At 54.7% G+C, this 18,630-nt stretch overlaps 1 protein-coding gene across 1 annotated transcript in view; it reads right to left on the bottom strand.

Moving 5' to 3' along the window:
• Positions 1-986: 986 nt before the first annotated feature.
• LOC133358282 (DNA topoisomerase 2-beta-like) overlaps positions 987-18,630 on the bottom strand; it is a 49,917-nt gene continuing 32,273 nt past the window's right edge. Inside the window, exons 25-37 of the mRNA XM_061576519.1 lie at positions 17,966-18,161; positions 16,785-16,876; positions 16,248-16,409; positions 14,675-14,758; positions 13,650-13,850; positions 13,195-13,333; positions 10,898-11,059; positions 9,791-10,013; positions 9,068-9,195; positions 8,272-8,421; positions 7,795-7,908; positions 7,450-7,607; positions 987-7,166 (exon numbers count right to left, since the gene is read on the bottom strand). Coding sequence (XP_061432503.1) covers positions 6,948-7,166; positions 7,450-7,607; positions 7,795-7,908; positions 8,272-8,421; positions 9,068-9,195; positions 9,791-10,013; positions 10,898-11,059; positions 13,195-13,333; positions 13,650-13,850; positions 14,675-14,758; positions 16,248-16,409; positions 16,785-16,876; positions 17,966-18,161 — 2,028 coding nt within the window. The 3' untranslated portion in view covers positions 987-6,947. The remainder of the gene's footprint in view (positions 7,167-7,449; positions 7,608-7,794; positions 7,909-8,271; positions 8,422-9,067; positions 9,196-9,790; positions 10,014-10,897; positions 11,060-13,194; positions 13,334-13,649; positions 13,851-14,674; positions 14,759-16,247; positions 16,410-16,784; positions 16,877-17,965; positions 18,162-18,630) is intronic.

Here is an 18,630-nt window from a genome sequence, read left to right as displayed (position 1 = left end):
TTTCTTGTGGGGACACGTCAAAAACCGTGTTTTTGTGCCACAATTAGCGACTAATCTGGATGACCTCAAAACAGAATCACGGCAGCGGTGACTTCATTAGAAGACACTTTGAGAGGCGTTTAAGACGAATTCAACTATCGTCTCGATGTTGTCCGTACAGCAGGTGGAGGGCACAAAGCATTTATAAAATGGCTAGTAAAACTTGATAACTCGTTAAACCGTTTGTAACTTATTGTGTAATTGTAGCATGTTGCCATCGTGAAATATACTGCTTTGAAATTGGGTCAGTCTTTTTGAAACCCCCTGTACATCCTTTATTCCTAATCCTCTCGTCCAGTGGTGGAACTGCATCATGTACACACGCCATACGCCAGAAGGACGAGACGAGGGCCTGTCCAAGCAACAGCAGCGTCGTCAGTCCCAGTTCTTCGTTCACCATCGCCTCGAAACAGTCTCCGGACCTCGGCAGGACGTCTCCCAGGAATGATTGTTATCTTCATGATTGACTCAAGGGACCCCCCCCCACCTTCCCTGCGTGGAGGATCGACTGACCATCTCCAGGCAGGCAGTCTCCAGGCAGTCTGGACTTCCGCAGAACGTGGTCCCAGGAACAATCGCCATCTTCCTCTTCCTGATCGTCTCACCCAAGGACCACCCCCACCACCCCCACACCTCCGCATTCTAGAAGATCGATTTGTTTGTCCAGCGAGGCTGTCCAGGGGATCCTCGGTGGATGCGGCCACGATCCTCCAGCGACTCCTCCAAGGCGATCCTAAACCTTCCGTGGCATTTCTCGTCGTTCTCTTCGCTGCAAGCCGATTGCCCGCGATTCACAGTCGCAAACCCCCCTCCCGTGTGAGCAATCCCATCTTGCGATCGCTGCCAACGCTCTTGGCCGTCTTAGGGGCAAGGCAAGGAAAGAGGCCACGCGCGGGACGTTTACAGAACCAAACATATTTAATAGAGACATGTGGGAATGCTCATTAAGCCATCATCCGGAATTTACTATTCAAAACGCACACGGACACCGTTCCCCCCGCCCCCCCCCGACCCGACGCGGTAAAACGGGATAAAAACGCAACGTGAGTTTCGTTTAACATGTGCTTAACCGACGACAGTTCATCTAAAAACTTCATGGATGCAAAACAAATTAAAAAGTAAAACGACACAGTACTCCATAGTAATCATGATACAAACATTGACCCATGTTGCACGCGGTGACTTAAAAAAAAGCGATACATTTGTTATTATAAACACAACCAGGCGCGCGTGGTGGCTTACCTAACTAGGTTAAAAAGTTCCGACGCTCCCGACGTTTTGCAGAGTTTGGGAAATCCTCTTAACGGATGCCGAGACGGCGGCGCGAGCCGTTTTCACGCTACCAGCTGGTCGTGTAGGACAGGAGGGTAGAGAGAGAGACACGGGGGGGGGGGGGTGTCGGGGGGTGTTGTGGGATGAGTTCGGGTCCTTTTCATTAAATAAAGTGATGCGTCGTCGTTATAGTTATTAGGGACTTGTAGTAGCTATTTCTTTTACTTACAGAGTTATTTACGGGGAACGCCCACGCCACCCACGCCACCAGGCAGGGGAGCAAGATGGGTTTGCGCGCAGGAGCAGAGATCCGCACGCAAAGTGGTGTGGTGGGAGGGTGGGTGTGGGAGGCGGAGGTGGGAGAAGGGGGGGTGGGGGACAGGGGGGTGGGAGGGGGAGACGCAAGCTTGGATTTACGTTGAGGGAAGGAGAAAGCACGCGGATTAGTTACAGGTTACTTACCTGATTAAAACTGTTAGGAACAGCAGTTGGTGGTGGTGGTGGGGGGTTGCACAGGACACGTCAGAAGGAACGATGGCCGATGGTGGTCGAGAATCGCACAAGAGGGGGGAGCGGGCGGGCCAAGGAATGCAAAGCGCAACAAGAGCACGCCCTTCATTAGAGATGGAGCGATGAAATCGGCGCGCGTGAAGGTTTCTCGGCGGATTGTTGGATCGCAGGATAGTGTGAAGGCAGTGGACCAACCGTGGCCGACGATGCACATGATGGCTTGACAAGACTGGAGGATCTACATCATTAGACCTCCTTTGCCAGTACCAAAATATACCAAAATATAATAAGAGGGGTTTTCCCCTTTTTTTCTGGCAACCCAAACTGAAACCCTTTTTTACAAGGATTCATGTCTGCATTAACCACAATGCTTGCAGTCAAATGCAAACAAAAAACACACTCTGATAATATATGCATTGTCCTTGAAACTGATTGGTCCACACCAAGGGATGGCTTTCTTTTGAGCCTCGACCCAATTGGTGCTCGACCAGAGGACGCAAAAAGGCGTAAAAAAGGGTTTCAGTTTTGTTGCCAGAAAAAAGGGGAAAACCCCTATTATTAAGACTGGAGGACTCCGAGGGAAGCCGATAGCCTCCACTCGGTGATGGAATGTCAGCTTGAAACCGATTTAAAAGGGAGCGAGGTGAACGAGGAAGGAAAGGGATGGCAACTCCATCTACTCCGATCGACTGATGCGTCTTGGGGTCGTTACGCGAGTACAGGCGGTCGCCGGGTTACGGAAGGGTTAGAGGTTCACGGGAGATATCCGTAACCCGAGTTTTCCGTACGTCGGAAAGCGAATACTTCCCCCCCCAAAATCAACGATAGAATCCCATAGCCGGAAATAGTCTCCCCCCTGCCGTTTTCTCTCAGTGCTGCATCGCGCTGTCATCCGTTTTCTATCGCGATCTTTACCGTATCGCTGAACGTACGTTCAGCGATACGGTAAAGATCGCACTCCCTATGATTCTTGAATTTAATCGAATATCTTACCCTAAAACTACCCACAATGACACTCATGGAACATATACTGCACTGTGTCCAATTGTTTATGAATACCACGAAGCATAGAAAACATGATTTATGGGAGCATCGGATTTCCCGAAGTCTTCCGTAACACGGGGACTGCCTGCAGTTCGGCACAAGGCTGTCGGGAACAGAGAGCAAGATCCGGGACGCGTGGGAGCGAAAACGGAACAATTGCATTTCTCTCGAGAAGCTTCCAAAGCAATGGGAGCAAAACGTCGGACATCGGCCGTGCGTAACGACGCGCGGCGCGACTCGGCACAAACTACTCCTGAACAATCCCCACCAATTTCATTTGTGTGTGTGTGTATATTATGCACCGCACACAGCGTCACAGAGCGGCACACCGCGCCACCGAGCGGGACACAGCGGCACACAGCGACATCCTCGTACGAGACGCACAACCAACCACGGCAACGCACACGCAAACGTTCGGGGAGTATGAAACAAAAATATAAAAAATCAAACAAACGTAAAACGGGAACCTTCAAAAGACAAAACCCCCGTACGCGCACATGTAGATGTCCTCACACATGGTGATGTCGCCACGCCACACATGCTGATGTCGCCACACATGCTGATGTCGTCACCACCACCACCACCACCACCCATTCCTGGCACTGCCTCATGGCGCCAACATCATCGCTCGTAAAAAAAAAAAATCTCAGGGCTGCGCGAGAGGAGAGACAAAAATCCACAGAGACATGCGAGACGTTGGCTACGGCACGGCCAACGGGCGTGTGAGAGAGAACTCCGCCGACGGGCAATTCACAATCACCGGCTCTCACATCCAAGGACGTCTAAGGAATTAGCATCATGCAGATTCGATCCATTCACTTTCACCGAGATCTGTTCAATCGGAGATATACGGTTCATTCGTTTTCATCGAGATCCGACTGATCTTAATTTTTTTCTATTAATTTGATTTCATATACAGTACAGCTTTTCATTTAGAGATCGATTCAACCCATTCACTTTAACCAAGATCTGTTTGATCGGAGATATCCGGTTCATTCATTTTCATTGAGATTCGATTGATCGCTTACTTTCAATTTGATTCAATTTGACATGTTACTCTTCATTCATGAATGACCAAAGTAATTTTTGCAACTTCTTCTTTCGTACGGCAGGAGGGGAAAAGGAGCGTCACACCGATGGTGGCGTTTGATGGTTGGGGGACTTCACCTCATTTCGCAGACGCGGTATGGCGATTCACTTCCACCTAGCTATGAATTCATTTAAAGATCAACTCATTCAATTTGGATAAATATTAATTCACAATATCTATTTCATTCACCTTCGCAGCGCTGCCCCGCAGGGGATGCTTCCAACGTAATCGACATGACTACGCGTGTACGCGCGCTGGAGGTAGCTGGTATGAAGCCCCAAGTGATAGCAGAAACAATATGCGTGGCCCCACATTTGCAATCCATTGCTGGATGAGGAGAGCTTCCCCACACCGTGTGTGCTGGGGGGGGGGGGGGGGCTATCTGGCATACTTCACCCCGCTGGCCCATTGCAACGCATAGGTGCAGGGGAGGAGCGTAGGTGTTGGGAGCGGAGTAGAGTACAACGGCGGATTTTACTGCACTGCCCCACACTCCCCACCCCGGCTCCGAACGTAGCCTTGACAAAGAGTTAACAATTAAGTTGTTAAATATATCCATATATTTCATTAGTTGCTTGTACAAAAAGGTGGCCACTTTCGGTGCAAATGAGAGAAGCAACAGAGATCGCGATCACTTGACAGCAACAGAAGAGGTTGAATCGATTCACTCGGGGAAAAGCCACACAACCGCCTGAAGAGTCCGCAGACCGTTTTTGTTTTCAGGAGACTCCTGTGAGACTGGGGTGTGTTTGGCCAATCACCAATTAGTTACACTCTGCATGTTGGCTATCAGCTATGGGAGGAAATCGGAGAACCCCAGGGGAGAAAACCCCATGCAGGATTACGGAAACTTTGGATGCCGATGAAAGTGAACGGCGATAAATCGTCACACGTCCCACAGAATTAAGCCGAGCGATGCAATCGGAGGTGGTGCGCGAAGCTCTCAACGAAACACGCTCGGAATGTGGGCACACCGCTCGCCATCGCTTGCACAGCGGCAGACGAGAGTGCCGCTTCGTGGGCAAGTCAATGGCGGTTTGTCCTGCGGATCAGACTCGTCGCCGCCGTCGCCATAAGAACGTGGAACTTCCATCAATGGCTCGGGGGGGGGGGGGGGCTGTAAACGGGAGATGAACGCCAATGCCTCAATCCTCATTTGAGCGCAGATTATCAGACAGACGTTTGTTTGACGGAAGTGGATGGGCGGTGATGGCGAAGTGTACGAGGGCTCTCACCTCCACTCCGCGGTGCCACGAGTCGGACAGCCGAGGTGCTCGGAACGCGGACGAGCTCCCCACGTGTGCGAAACCGAGCAGCCGTGCGCACATACACAGGCAGGCGGGCGGGCGAACGGAGAGCCAGGGGAAAAAAAGAGGAGTAGAAGGAGAGTCGTGGGCAGCCACGGGATAAGCGAAGAGGGTTTTCACACAAAAGTAATTGTTTTTGCAAGCTTCTCCCAACGATAGTGCACGTGTGCAATATCGTTGTCACATGCCAGGCGAAGCGGGCTCCCGTTGGGGAACCCTCGCAGAGTGCTGCCATGCGGCCACTTGTCGGAGAGCTGGCCGCAAAACTCTACGACTTCGGTGAGGTCCCTCCAGGAGGCGGCAAAACCGTTGATTTGTATGCTCTGCGCTGCGAGTTCGTCGCATGGAAAGCGGGCGATGTTTTACACTTTCCTGAGCCGGGCCAAAGCCGAATTAAGTGACGAATCATAATTTTCCGATGATGGGGGGGGGGGTGGACTTAATTTTTGGCGCCGTCAATCGTGACTCAGCGGCCTGGCGGTGGCGCGTTCGCTTGTTGCAGAGCTTCACGGTTGGAATCAAGCGGCCCGCCCTGGTTATTACTGCGGTTGTGGTGGTGCTGCACATTTAGACGCAGTATTAACACCACGCGCCGTCTGCTTTGCAGTGCGCAGGAGTCAAAAGTCCACATTTAAAAAAACTAAAAATCTTATGCCGTAAATTACGCAACTGGGGCCGATACTACACAAGCGACCGTCGCCCGTCCTGGCAGACTTAATGTCCCGGGTCACTCTTGCTAATGAGACTGCACCTCGTTCTCTCGAGTGCTCGACTGGTTAAACAAAATAAAAACAAACGTGAACCTGGCTTCGAACCCAGGGTGCGTGTGAGGGCGGCGGCTGCCACACGAGGACGGCTCTGCACAAGTCAACGCTGGCCACGGCTAGCGGTGCGCTGTCGGACACACGGCACGGGAGTTCAACCTGCACCCTGCAGTTCGGCGGACCGGCCGTGGGCTCTCGCTTAATCTCTCTGCCTTCCTCTTTCCCCATCTCCACCCAGCAGCTCGCTGGTGTATGACGTACACCCCAGGCTCCGACGTGAATGTGAACACAAACACCACCCGCGACTATAACCCCAACACTAATTTAAACACGATTATAATTAGAACTCTCAAACCCTCATCCCAATTCTATCCCAATCTCCAAACGTAACTGGAGCCGCTAACGCTAACCCGAACATTCACCCCCACCGTACTATATCCCTAACATTAACTATAACCCTGACTCTTACTGGAGCACGAACCATGACAACAAACTCCAACCCCAACACGTATCACGCTTCCCAAAACCACTCGCCTAACCCTCAACCAAACTCTATCCCGAACATTAATCCATCTCTAAACCGTAACACGCATCCAATCTCTACACCCTAACACTAATCCAATCACTAATACTGCTGGCTGAACCCACACACACACGCAATCACTCACGCTCACACCTCGTCCTGAAACCCAACCCCGACCCCGTTGGCGCGGCGCAACATCACGCTGGCACGCGCACACACACACATCTTCTCCCTCCATCACCCGGATTTATAATAATATTTTTTTGCAAAAAGGACATCAACGAGTGGACTGGCACCCACCAATCTCTCCCGGACGAACACTTGGCTGGGCGGCTGGGAGGGGGGGCGAGGTGGGCGGTGGGGGGAGGGTGATGGACGCGGGAGGGGGGTCCCACGTCTCAGCCCAAGAAGTCATCGTCGTTGTCGTCGTCGTCCGAGGCCTCGCAGTACTTCACCTGCTTGCGCGCGCGCCCCGGGCGCTCCCTCTGCTGGGCGCCCCTCGATGAGCCGCCCCCCTTGGCTGCGGCTCCCGCTCCCTTGGCCCCGGCCCCCACCCCGTCGTCGCTGTCCACGCCTGCCGAGCCCTCGTCGTCCGACACGGCCGCCTTCTTGCCCTTCTGTGGTCGGCGAGACGACACGCCAAGGTCCATCGTGTTACAGTCCGCGGCGCCGACACGATTTTACGATGAGCAGTGTGTCGGAGTTATGGGTGTGTGCCCGGTGTTTGTTGCTCGTGGTGGTGTGTTTCACCGTGGTGTCAGGGCGCGTATCGTGCATGTTAATGGTGTAGAGCGTTCAGGACATGTATCGTGTGTGTTCACGGTATATAGAGCGTTGCAGCGGTAACGGCGAGCATGTGGCGATCGTAGCCACGGCTGCAGGCGGTAACGGCTGCCTCACCTTGCTGCCTCCGGCGGCCCCTCTCCCGGCCTTGCCAGTCGCCGCGGGGAGAGCGGTGGCGGCCTTGGGCGTCACCTTCTTCTGCGGGCTGTACTCCCCGTCAGACTTCTCTGAGTCGGAGGCAGCCACCTTCCTCTTCCTGCTGCCGCCACCCTTGCCTGCCGCGGGGCGGAGACGCAGGGGAAGTGGAGTCGGAGGCAGCGGTGAGACGCAAGGAGGTACACACGTGCGGAGACACAAGGGGCACGTGGATGAACAGCGGGGCCCACGGGGACGAGCGGAGATCCGCAGGGACACACGCAGGGGACACGCGGGAGACACGAGGATTGCCGGACGGGTGCTCACCCTTGGCGGCCGGCGCCGGCTTGCGCGAGGAGGCGACCTCGTCGCTGTCGTTGTCCGAGTCCAAGCTCAGCGGCTTCTTGGACTTGGCGCTGGGCTTCTTCTTGGCTTTGTCTCCTGACCGGGATAAATAAGTCAAATAAATAAACCCGCCGTATTAATAGACGCGGCAACGCAACGCGTGCCGGGGAGTGTGCGGCACGGACAAGCCACGCTCGAGGGAGATAGGAGACACTGTGAATCCGACTCTGAGGGCAGGGCGTAAAGACGACGGGCAATGACGATTTCCCCGGGGCTGTTCCAATCATTTTGAATCGGATCCCCGACAAACACGTACACAGCGGCATCAAGTCCACCACCACTTGTAAGAGATGAGTCAATTCAGTCATTCATTCCCCACCTCACCCCTTCCCTCGCTCCACCCTCACCGTCCTTCATTCATTCCCCACCTCTCCCCCCCTTTCCACCCCCTACCCTCACCATCCTTGGCGGCCTGGGACTGTTTTTTCGACGCGGCCGGCTTCTTGGCGAGGGAGGTGGCGGCGGCAGCGGCGGGCGGCTTGGTGGAGGCGAGCGACGAGATGAGGGGGGTGGCCGTGCTTGCAGGTTTCTCGTCGTCGCTGCTCAACGCTGCCGGTGAGGAGGGGGGCAGGGTGGTGGCGGGGGGGAGGGCGACGAACGGAGGAGCACAGCTCACGACTCGATACAAGATGAGGCAAAGATCACACTGGACAGCCTCAACAGACTGTTGGGGCAAGTGTTGTTAAGCAAGAAGCACCTATGAAGAAGGCCGGCATGGCACGGCACACGAGGTGACCAGCACCCATGCGTGGACGCCTTTGTCTCCCGAGTAAGCGACGCTTCCACACCGCACACCGCACACCGCACCAGGTAGTGGGTACGTTGCTGCCCGCCGCTGTCTCGATGCACAAAGCCGCCCCCTCCCACGCACCCCCCCCCCGCCCCGGCACGCCACGGGACTTCAGTCAGCGGTCGATGTCCGAAGTGGATTACGACCCCACACAGGACCGGCGCCAGTCCCCCGTCGTGGTCACCCTCGCGGACGCACAGAGCGCACACGATCCACCCCCCCGGGGTACCGCAACGGCAACTTAAGAGCAGCCTTTGCCGATGCCGTCTTAAGTAAGAGGTTTCGTGACCGTCCTCTGCCGACTAGGCGTGACGAACGAATGTAGCCGTCGACCGATCGATCTCAAGAGTTTGATGATTGAACTCTGTTGTGGACGGAGTGATGCGGTGGGCACTGCTGCGCTACCGGGCTTGGCGGGGCTGCTGGTCGTGGCGGAAGCGGCGGGCGCCTGCGGCGGGTGAGAGGGGGTGCCCATCACCTCGTCCCAGTCGAACTCCGTCGACTTCCAGCCCTTGCGAGGCTCCGGCGCCCGCCTACGGCACACACCGTGGTCACCGTTGTTGTTGCTGCTGCACTCGTTAAAGCTGCCACCATCGATATCGTCGTCATCGCCAAGGAGTCATAAACCATCATCACGCAAACTCTCCGGCAGCAGCAGCGTTTTTGGTTCAGCCATAGAACAAAAACGATCACAGCATCGAGCGCTTTCAGATGCATTTCCGCGGCCGTCTGGAACGCTCTTCGTTCCGATATTAGGAAGCCTCTGGAGCTATGCACTTTTAAATCTATATTGAAAACGAATTTCTTTAGAACTACTTCTTATGTTTTGTTTGTACAGCACACGAGGGGGTGGGTGGCCAGCACCACGCCCGGCCGCTTTTGTCTCCCGAGAGGCGATGTTTACACTCTACACCAGGTACTCATTTGAGGCTGAGTCGACCTAGGGGAAGCCCAGAACCGGTCTAGACAACCGTCACTGGTGTTAGCCGTGAGCGGGAATCTAACTCGGGTCGCCGGGTCTGTAGCGTAGCGCGCTAACAAGTACACCACCTCTCCCCACAGAATCACCACCACCACCACAGGACACATGCAGCCACCTCCGCGCATGCTTGTGTCCCACGCTCGTACCGATCGACGGCCTCTTTGGCCTTGGTCGGCGGAGGAGGTGGAGGCAGAGTGACGTCGTCCTCGTCCTCCTTGTCAGAGAAGTCGAAGGAGGAGGTCTTCTTCTTGGCCACGGGGCTTGGGGGGGACTTTGAGCGCACCCTCCGCGGGGGGCTGCTCACCACCTCGTCCTCGTCCTCGTCATCCCCGTCCGAGAAATCAAACGTGAACTTCTTGGGCGTCATCGCTTCACAGGGGGGGGGGGGCAGGTGGTACAGAGAAGGGGGGTAAGCAAGGACCGTATAGCCATTACAGACTGTTGGGGCAAGTGCTGTTAGTGAGTACCTTTGAAGGCCGGCACAGCCACACGAGGGGGTAAGCGGCCAGCACCACGCCCGACGAACTTTGTTTCCCCAGTGGCGATGTTTACACAACACACCAGGTACTTATTTGAGGCTAAGTCGACCTAGGGGAGGCCCAGGACCGGTTCAGATAATCGTCACTGGTGTTGGCCGTGAGCGGGAATCGAACTCAGGTGATTCGTAGCGCAGCGCGCTAACCGCTATACGACTGCTCCCCACCAAGTAAGGACACACACACCGACACGTATGGACAAAAGACAAAGACCCCCCAAATAGCCTTAACAGACTGGAGGGGCAAGTGCTGTTAGCGAGCACCTATAAAAGTCGGAACGGTACACAAGGTGGGTGGCTCGCACCATGCCCGACCGCCTTTGTCTCTCCAGTGGCGATATTTACACTCAGCACCAGGTACTCATTTGAAGCTGAGTCGACCTAGGGGAGGCCCAGGACCGGTTCAGATAATCGTCACTGGGTATTGGCCGTGAGCGGGAATTGAACCCGGGTCGCTGGGTTCATAGCACAGCGCGCTAACCGCTACACTACCGCTCCCCACTATGGACACACACACACATCCACACACCAACAGGTATGGACACAGACAGGAGACATTAATTAGTTTTTGAGCAACAGAGGGAGGAGGGGGGCAAGGAAAGACATGGACACAACGTGGGGGGGGGGGGTGCAGGGAGACGGCAACGTGAAATGGATAAATACAAAACTACGGCGGGGCAAATTCAGAGGAGGAGACCACGAACGGAGAGGCGGTTACCGGCAGCCCGGCGTGGGACGTTCTCCCGCGGCACGAGGCCGATGCTCGTGTCGTCCGCATCGCTCACGGATTTGTCTTCCAGGTCATCGCTCCCGTCCGAGTCCGACCACGGGTTCCTCTTGGGCTTCTTGGACGACGCTCCCTTGCGCGCCGCCTTACTGCCTGCAGCACGGCACAGCACGGCATCGACACAGCAGCGCGCCGTTCCCCGTCGTTTACAATAGTCACAGCGGCCGCCCACGCTTAGACACCGCACACACACTCACACACCATACGCACACTCACACACCGCACGCACACTCACACACCGCACGCACACTCACACACCGCACGCACACTCACACACCGCACGCACACTCACACACCGCACGCACACCCACACACCGCACGCACACCCACACACCGCACGCACACCCACACACCGCACGCACACCCACACACCGCACGCACACCCACACACCGCACGCACACCCACACACCGCACGCACACCCACACACCGCACGCACACTCCCACACCGCACGCACACTCACACACCGCACGCACACTCACACACCGCATACACACCCACACACCGCACGCACACTCACACACACTCGCACACACACTCACACACCGCATACACCCCACACACTGCATGCAAGCACACACCACACAAACACTCACCGCACACGCACACACTCACACAAACCACATGCACACCCACACACCGCACGCACTCACACACCGGTACGCACACTCACACACCGCATACACACTCACACACCGCATACACACCCACACACCGCATACACACCCACACACCGCATGCACACTCACACACCGCATACACACCCACACACCGCACGCACCCTCACACACCGCATACACACCCACACACCACACGCACACTCACACACCGCACGCACACTCACACACCGCATACACACCCACACACCGCATACACACCCACACACCGCATGCACACTCACAGACCGCATACACACCCACACACCGCATACACACCCACACACCGCATACACACCCACACACCGCATACACACCCACACGCCGCACGCACACTCACACACCGCACGCACACCCACACACCGCATACACACTCACACACCGCACTCACACACCGCATACACACTCACACACCGCACACACACTCACACACCACACACACACTCACACACCGCATGCACACTCACACACCGCATACACACTCACACACCGCATACACACCCACACACCGCATGCAAGCACACACACCACACAAACACTCACCGCACACGCATACACTCACACACCGCATGCGCACTCACACACCACACACACACACACCACACGCACAGCGTACAAACACTGCACGCGTACACACACCGTATGTACGCACACCGCACGCGTACACACACACAGTGGTAGCGCGGTCACCGCTAGTTACAGAGATTGGTATGAACCCTAACAATATGCAACGCCTGCTTCGCTGCGGAAGGTTAACAACGCCGTGACACTTCGCCGCTCTAGTTTAACAAGAAGCCTCTTTTTCTTGTTCCCTTCATGAGCACCAGAGACCAGGACAGCAAAGACTGAGAGTAAACATCCTTTATTGCCACGACAGGCACGCAAGAGGAAGACAGCCTCATGGGTGAATGTAAAACCTTATCCAACAGTCGATAAAGAGGATGGCCAATTATGCCGATACAATTCTTCGCATAACCATTCAGTGCGACAGTAGTACCCTATTGCTTTGTACAAGAATGCACGCTTACAAATAAATAAATATAGCGCCTTTAATTTAATGAAACCTCGCCACGTTTCGGACAGACTGAGCGGGTAAGGCTCTGCACATCTGGCTAAGAATCCCATGGAGATAAACATGTACATGAATACACATTACCACAGTATGCGGCAGGCCTTAAGTATCAACTTGAGATAATGACAGCCATAAGTTACTTAGACATCAAGCAACTTAACACACACACACAGTGTATGCGAATTGCACACGGTGTATTTCCTGACTGCTCGGAGAATTCATAATGCCATACCGGAACTTCGTGTGATTCTGGGTTTAAGCCATCGGCCACCACCACCACCACAGTTCTCAGCGCACCGCCACTTTGATCGCCGACAAAGCCGCGTGTGCCAGGTGCAGGCATCGCCGCGGTGGCACCAGGGCCACGCCACTCGTCCCGAATGGCGGTGCCCGGCGGCACGGCCCCACCGGCATGGCGGCAGCGCTCGCTAGCCGGGCGAGCGAGCCGCGGCTAGCGGTCGAGTAGGATCGCAGCGGAAAGAGCGCGAAGGGAAACAAACCGGGCTCGGACTTGTCCGCTTTGGGAGCCCGCTTGGCAGTGCGCCGGACCAGCGGCCGGGACTCGGAGTCTTCGCCGCCGACGCCGCCACCGTCCTCGCCAGGTTCCATCTTGACCGGCGTTCCATCGACGCCCTCCGTCTGCCAAACACAAAAATGTCCACAAAGTGTCTCCATGACCAGGGTCCTCATGATGTCTATTGCAGCGCAGACTCCAACTATTGTGATTCACTCTTTTGTCTCTCTGGACCTCTCTGTGCATTGTGGCCTTAGTCAATTTAGTTTTGGGAGTGGGTAGGGGGTGGCGGGCGGTGGGTTGGGTGGGGTGCCAGGGACCAGTGGTCTTGATTGGTGGGTGGGGGGGCGCCCTACCAACAACGTTGACGACCACCGGCTTACCACTCGGAAGAACCAGTGCGGCGCGAAAGCGCGGGTGGTGCAGGAGTGAAGCCCTCACCTTGACCTTCTTGCGGCCCAACTTCTTGCTGGCCTCGGCCTTCATGGCGAGCGTGACCTGCGGCACGACGCGGCGGCCGTGCGGGGACGGCTGCGTCTCCTCCAGCTGCAGGCGCTTCATCTTGGGCTTGCCCACCTTGCCCTTGACGGCCTTGGTGGACATGCCGCTCACCTCGTCCTCGCGCTCCTGGGCCTCCACTCGCTGTCGCCCACGGAGCGAGGGGGGTGCAGGGGAGGGCAGGAGCAAGGGAGGACGGCGGGCAGTGGGAGGAGGGCGAAAGCGCGGCACGAGCAATTATTTGAAGAGGGCATCTCGGAGCGATGACGACTACGATCCCCAAGCCGTAGTGAACAACGTCACAATGGGGGCACCGCAGTGGCGAGATATGAAGTACCTCGCTGGGTAAGCAGGAGGTCAGGGGTTTGATCCCCAACCTTGATAACTGCTGTATATTTGGAGTTTGCGAGTCTATTTCCCCGTGGTCGCTTGGATTTTTCTCAGGGTCCTCCAGTTTTTCCCTCCATATTTAGAAACATGCGTTTAGAGTATTTGGCAGCTATTAATTTTCACGTGATAAGCCACTTCGTTGAGCTATCATTTGTGGCCAGGTCGCGTCTAAAAACAGGTATATAGTTCAGTGGGCCTTACCTGGTAAAATAAAAAAGTTTAGTTGTTAGTTTATCTGATAAATAATTACGATAGTGATGATGTCCTTTCCCCAGGCCAAGCCTCACTTGAGTCTCAAGACTCGTTTCCGGAAGAGTCCTGCATTGAGAGTTTTTGGCCGTTTCCGTGAATGGATCAATGCCGAAAGGATACCGCAGAACCTAAAGAAAACTGTCATATCAAGAGAAAGGAAGGCAAACTCTAGTCCAGTGTGATGACCGTTACACCACGGCAGCACCTGCTTTACGCTACAAATCAGGGTTAATGCTGAAGCGGGTGCGTCACTTCCAGTCCGAGCTGTTGGTGCTAGTTGCTGCCGCTATTTTGGCAGTGACTTTGAAGACCGCGCCTCCACTCACGTCCAGCTCCTCCACGAAGGTGGCCAGGTCCTCCTTCCACAGCTCCGAGGGACTCTTCCTCTTCAGCTCCAACAGCTCCTTGGCCTGAAGCAGCACAGAGTTTACGGTATTTGGCTGCTGCTATTCATTTCCACGGGAGGATGATGATGAGAATCCACTTCGTTGAGCTGTAATTTGTGATAGCCAGGTCACTTTTGACAAAGAGCTATATCGTACATGTCAAGCCCTTATCAGTGCCTACCTTATTACAGACCAATTCAGACCTTATCGGTCACCCCGTGCCCCTTATAATTCTCAACGTTCATCCTACAAAGTCCCACCACAAGGGAGAAACACAAACAGACGAAAATTATTTTTAAAATGTTGCCCGTATTGAAACAGCTGTATGCGGTATGCAATGGCGGAGCCAGGATTTTCAGGTAGGGGGGGCAACCCCTCCAGCAATGAAAAATGATAGAGGAGTTGTTAGTAAGTAAGGAGTTGTTAGTGAGTAAGGACTTGTCCCTTGCTTTTTATTCGACGCGTGTGCGGCGATGGCGCAGCCATCGATCGAGGGTCGAATTCGAACCGCGTTGTGTGATCGGCATCGCGCTCGCTGAAGGTGTTGATGCCTTCAGGGAAGTCGTGGACTGTAAACGCAACTGCGCACAATTCTGCGAGTCACTTATAACCGCTTTGCTGTTACTTATTGCCAATTATGGACTCAGACTATTGTCCTATCATCTCATAGAGTCCCTGGCACATAATAATATGCTACACAGTGGCAGTGGGGGGGTCGCAAAATGCCGATTTATTACTAATAAACCCCAATGATGTGATGGAAATTAGGGAAATTAGGAATTTCGATCGGATCATTGGGAGGGGCACGTGCCACCCCACACCCCCCCCCCCCCACTGGCTCTGTCAGTGGCCGTATGGACCAGAAAACGCAATTTCCCTGTACAGGAATACGGGTAAACCATATGGGTTGACAGGTATGCTATACACAGCTCAGTGGACCTTACCTGGTGAAATAAAAAACTGTTTTAGTTTCAGCAATGGGAGATGCTTCCCGTAGACACGACCACGTCCCGTAACGCTGACACTCCCGCTCCCGAATGTATCAAGCTCGCACCCGGCGCACCACATCCATCATACCTCTCACTGTGGCCTGCTGGCTACCCATCAAGCGTCATCTTCTCAAATAGAATAGAAAATATCCGGCGAGAAATTTTACCAGGGTGGTGGCATGGCCCCCACGTGATTGCCCTGTGCTGTACGAACGACGCCGATGTCGAATGGACGGACGATCTGATTCGACGATGAGCCCAGGGGGGCAACTCTAGCAGCGGTGGTGGCAGTGGGCGGTAGATGGGACAGTGGTGGGCGATGGGTGGTGGGCTGTGGGCAGTGGACGGGGGGGTGGTGGGTGGTGGACGGGGGGGGGGTGGTGGGTGGTGGGTGGTGGGTGGGACGGTGGTGGCCAGTGGACGGGGGGGTGGTGGGTGGTGGGTGGTGGACGGGGGGGGTGGTGGGTGAGACGGTGGTGGCCAGTGGACGAGGGGGGGGGTGGTGGGTGGTGGGCGGTAGGCACCTTGATGTCACGCTGCTTCACGAGCTCGTCCTTGCGCTCACGCGACAGGCTCCACAGCGGCATGTTGAGGATGTAATTGAAGTTGGGGCCAGTGCCTCCAGCCGCGTCAGAGGCGTCGCTGTCGCTCTCAGCACCACCCCCACCGCCGCCGCCGTCCACAGCCTGCGTGGCGAGGAAGGAGGATGGATCAGAAAAGGGGTGGTCAGAATCAGAATCTTTATCAGAATCAGAATATTTATTTAGACTGGAGGTGGAATCCGATGAGCTATGAAGCTCTTTGTCACAGATGTCCAGTGGGGGGCACGGGGTCAGAACGTTACAAGGGGGCGGTCAGAGCGGGAGCAATGAAAAAGGCAGCGGTCACATATTAACTGGGTTGCCGGGTTAATAGCGCGGCGCGCTAGCCACTAGCACACCACCGCTCCCCCATATCGCCTCAACAGACTGTTTGGGCAAGTTCTGTTAGCAAGACACACGCATGCACGTAAACACAGACACACAACGCACACACGCCCAGCTCGCGTCTAAACTCCGCACCTTCTCCTGGGCGTCTTTCCAGTTCTTGATGGGGTCCGAGTCGTAGCCGCGCTTCAGCAACATCTGGATGAGATCTTTCTTTGGTTTGTTTTCTGCAAGTTGGGAGGGGGGGGGGTTGGGACGAGACAGATCATTTTACACGTTTAAATCACGCAAAATAAAAGTTGAACGTTTATGTTGTTTCACCCCAAAGCAAAGAGACCAGGAGGAGAGTCTCACTTTCAAGAGTGACTTTGATCACTAAAACTCGAGTCTGTTAATATACGAGACGGCGGAGTGAATGAGCGGGTGACTGAGCGAGTGACCGAGTGGGTGGGTGGGTGAGATGGTGAATTAGTGGGCAATTGATTTGAGTGAGACAATGAGTGAGTGAGTTCAAGTTACCAGTTGATTCTGTTTAATCAGGCGAGAGCTCAAAGAGGCCAGGAGGTGTCTCATTCGCAACGTTGACCGTATTGGGACATCAAAATTCTAAATTATTGGACAAACATAAATCAATGTTCAATAATGTAGTCCTTGAAGATTAAGTTGGCTCAGGCAGATCATTTTTAGACTGATCATAGCACAATTGTATGTGTGTATGTTGAACTTCTTCAGCACCGCACGTAGCCAAACCGTGCTTATCGAAGGTGCAGGGAGAAGGGAAAACAAACGAAAGGCCAAAAAAATGTTGCGTCACGATCAATTTGACTAATCATAGCACAGTTGCAATTAATTTCAGAAAACATGAACAATGACGTGACGCCGCCGCCACCGCCGCCGCAGCACGGTATCCACTCGCTCTCGAGGAGATAGAGAGAACGACTCAGGAGGTGCCAGGAAGGAGGAACCGCAGACGGCGTTTTGTATCGCATCGCATTTGCCCTCTTGGCAACAACCCCAGCTGGTCGTGGGTTCGATCCCGACCCTGACGTTTGTTGTATATTTGAAGTTTGCGTGTGTCTCTCTATCCCCGTGGTCGCATAGCATTTTCTCCTGGTCCTCCGGTTTTTTCCCCTCCGCATTACGTGTTTAGAGTATTTGGCTGCTATAAATGTCCACTTGATGATGATGAGCCACTTCATTGGGCCATCATTTGTGATGGCCAAGGCCGCTTCTGAAATAAAGAGCTACATAGCTCAGTGGGACCTTACCTGGTAAGAAAAAACTAGCCGCGTTTTTTTGTTTCGTTATGAGCTCACCGATGGTGATCTTGCCCTCGATCTTCTCGAGGATGAAGCGCGCCTGGTTGTTGAGCTTGGAGGACTCGGCGTGGAGCATGCCCTCCAGCCACTCCTTGCGCAGGCTGTAGTACTTGATGCGCAGCTCATAGAACTCGCGCAGGATGTCGGCCACGGACTCGTACTTCCGCAGGCAGCCCATGTGGTCGAAGAGAACCTGCGCGCGGTGACACGTGTAAACACGTGTGTCGAACGGCGTCAACACGTGTAAACACGTGTGTAAACACGTTTGTCGACACGTGTCGACCGCCCATCACTATCCATCACTGCCCATCACTGTCACGTTACCTAGCAGCAGCACCACCACCCATCCTATCCATCACTGCCCATTACTATCCATCACTGCCCATCACTATCCATCACTGCCCATCACTATCCATCACTGCCCATCACTATCCATCACTGCCCATCACTGTCAAGTTGCCTAGCAGCAGCAGCCCCACCCATCACTATCCATCACCACCCATCACTATCCATCATCGCCAATCACTATCCATCACTGCCCATCACTATCCATCACTGCCCATCACTGTCAAGTTGCCTAGCAGCAGCACCACCCATCACTATCCATCACTGCCCATCACTATCCGTCACTGCCCATCACTATCCATCACTGCCCATCACTG

This window comes from Lethenteron reissneri, chromosome 61, assembly GCF_015708825.2.
Source record: "Lethenteron reissneri isolate LAM-NWPU_2019-01 chromosome 61, ASM1570882v1, whole genome shotgun sequence".
Taxonomy (NCBI): domain Eukaryota; kingdom Metazoa; phylum Chordata; class Hyperoartia; order Petromyzontiformes; family Petromyzontidae; genus Lethenteron; species Lethenteron reissneri.
This window is presented reverse-complemented; position numbering and strand designations above follow the sequence as displayed.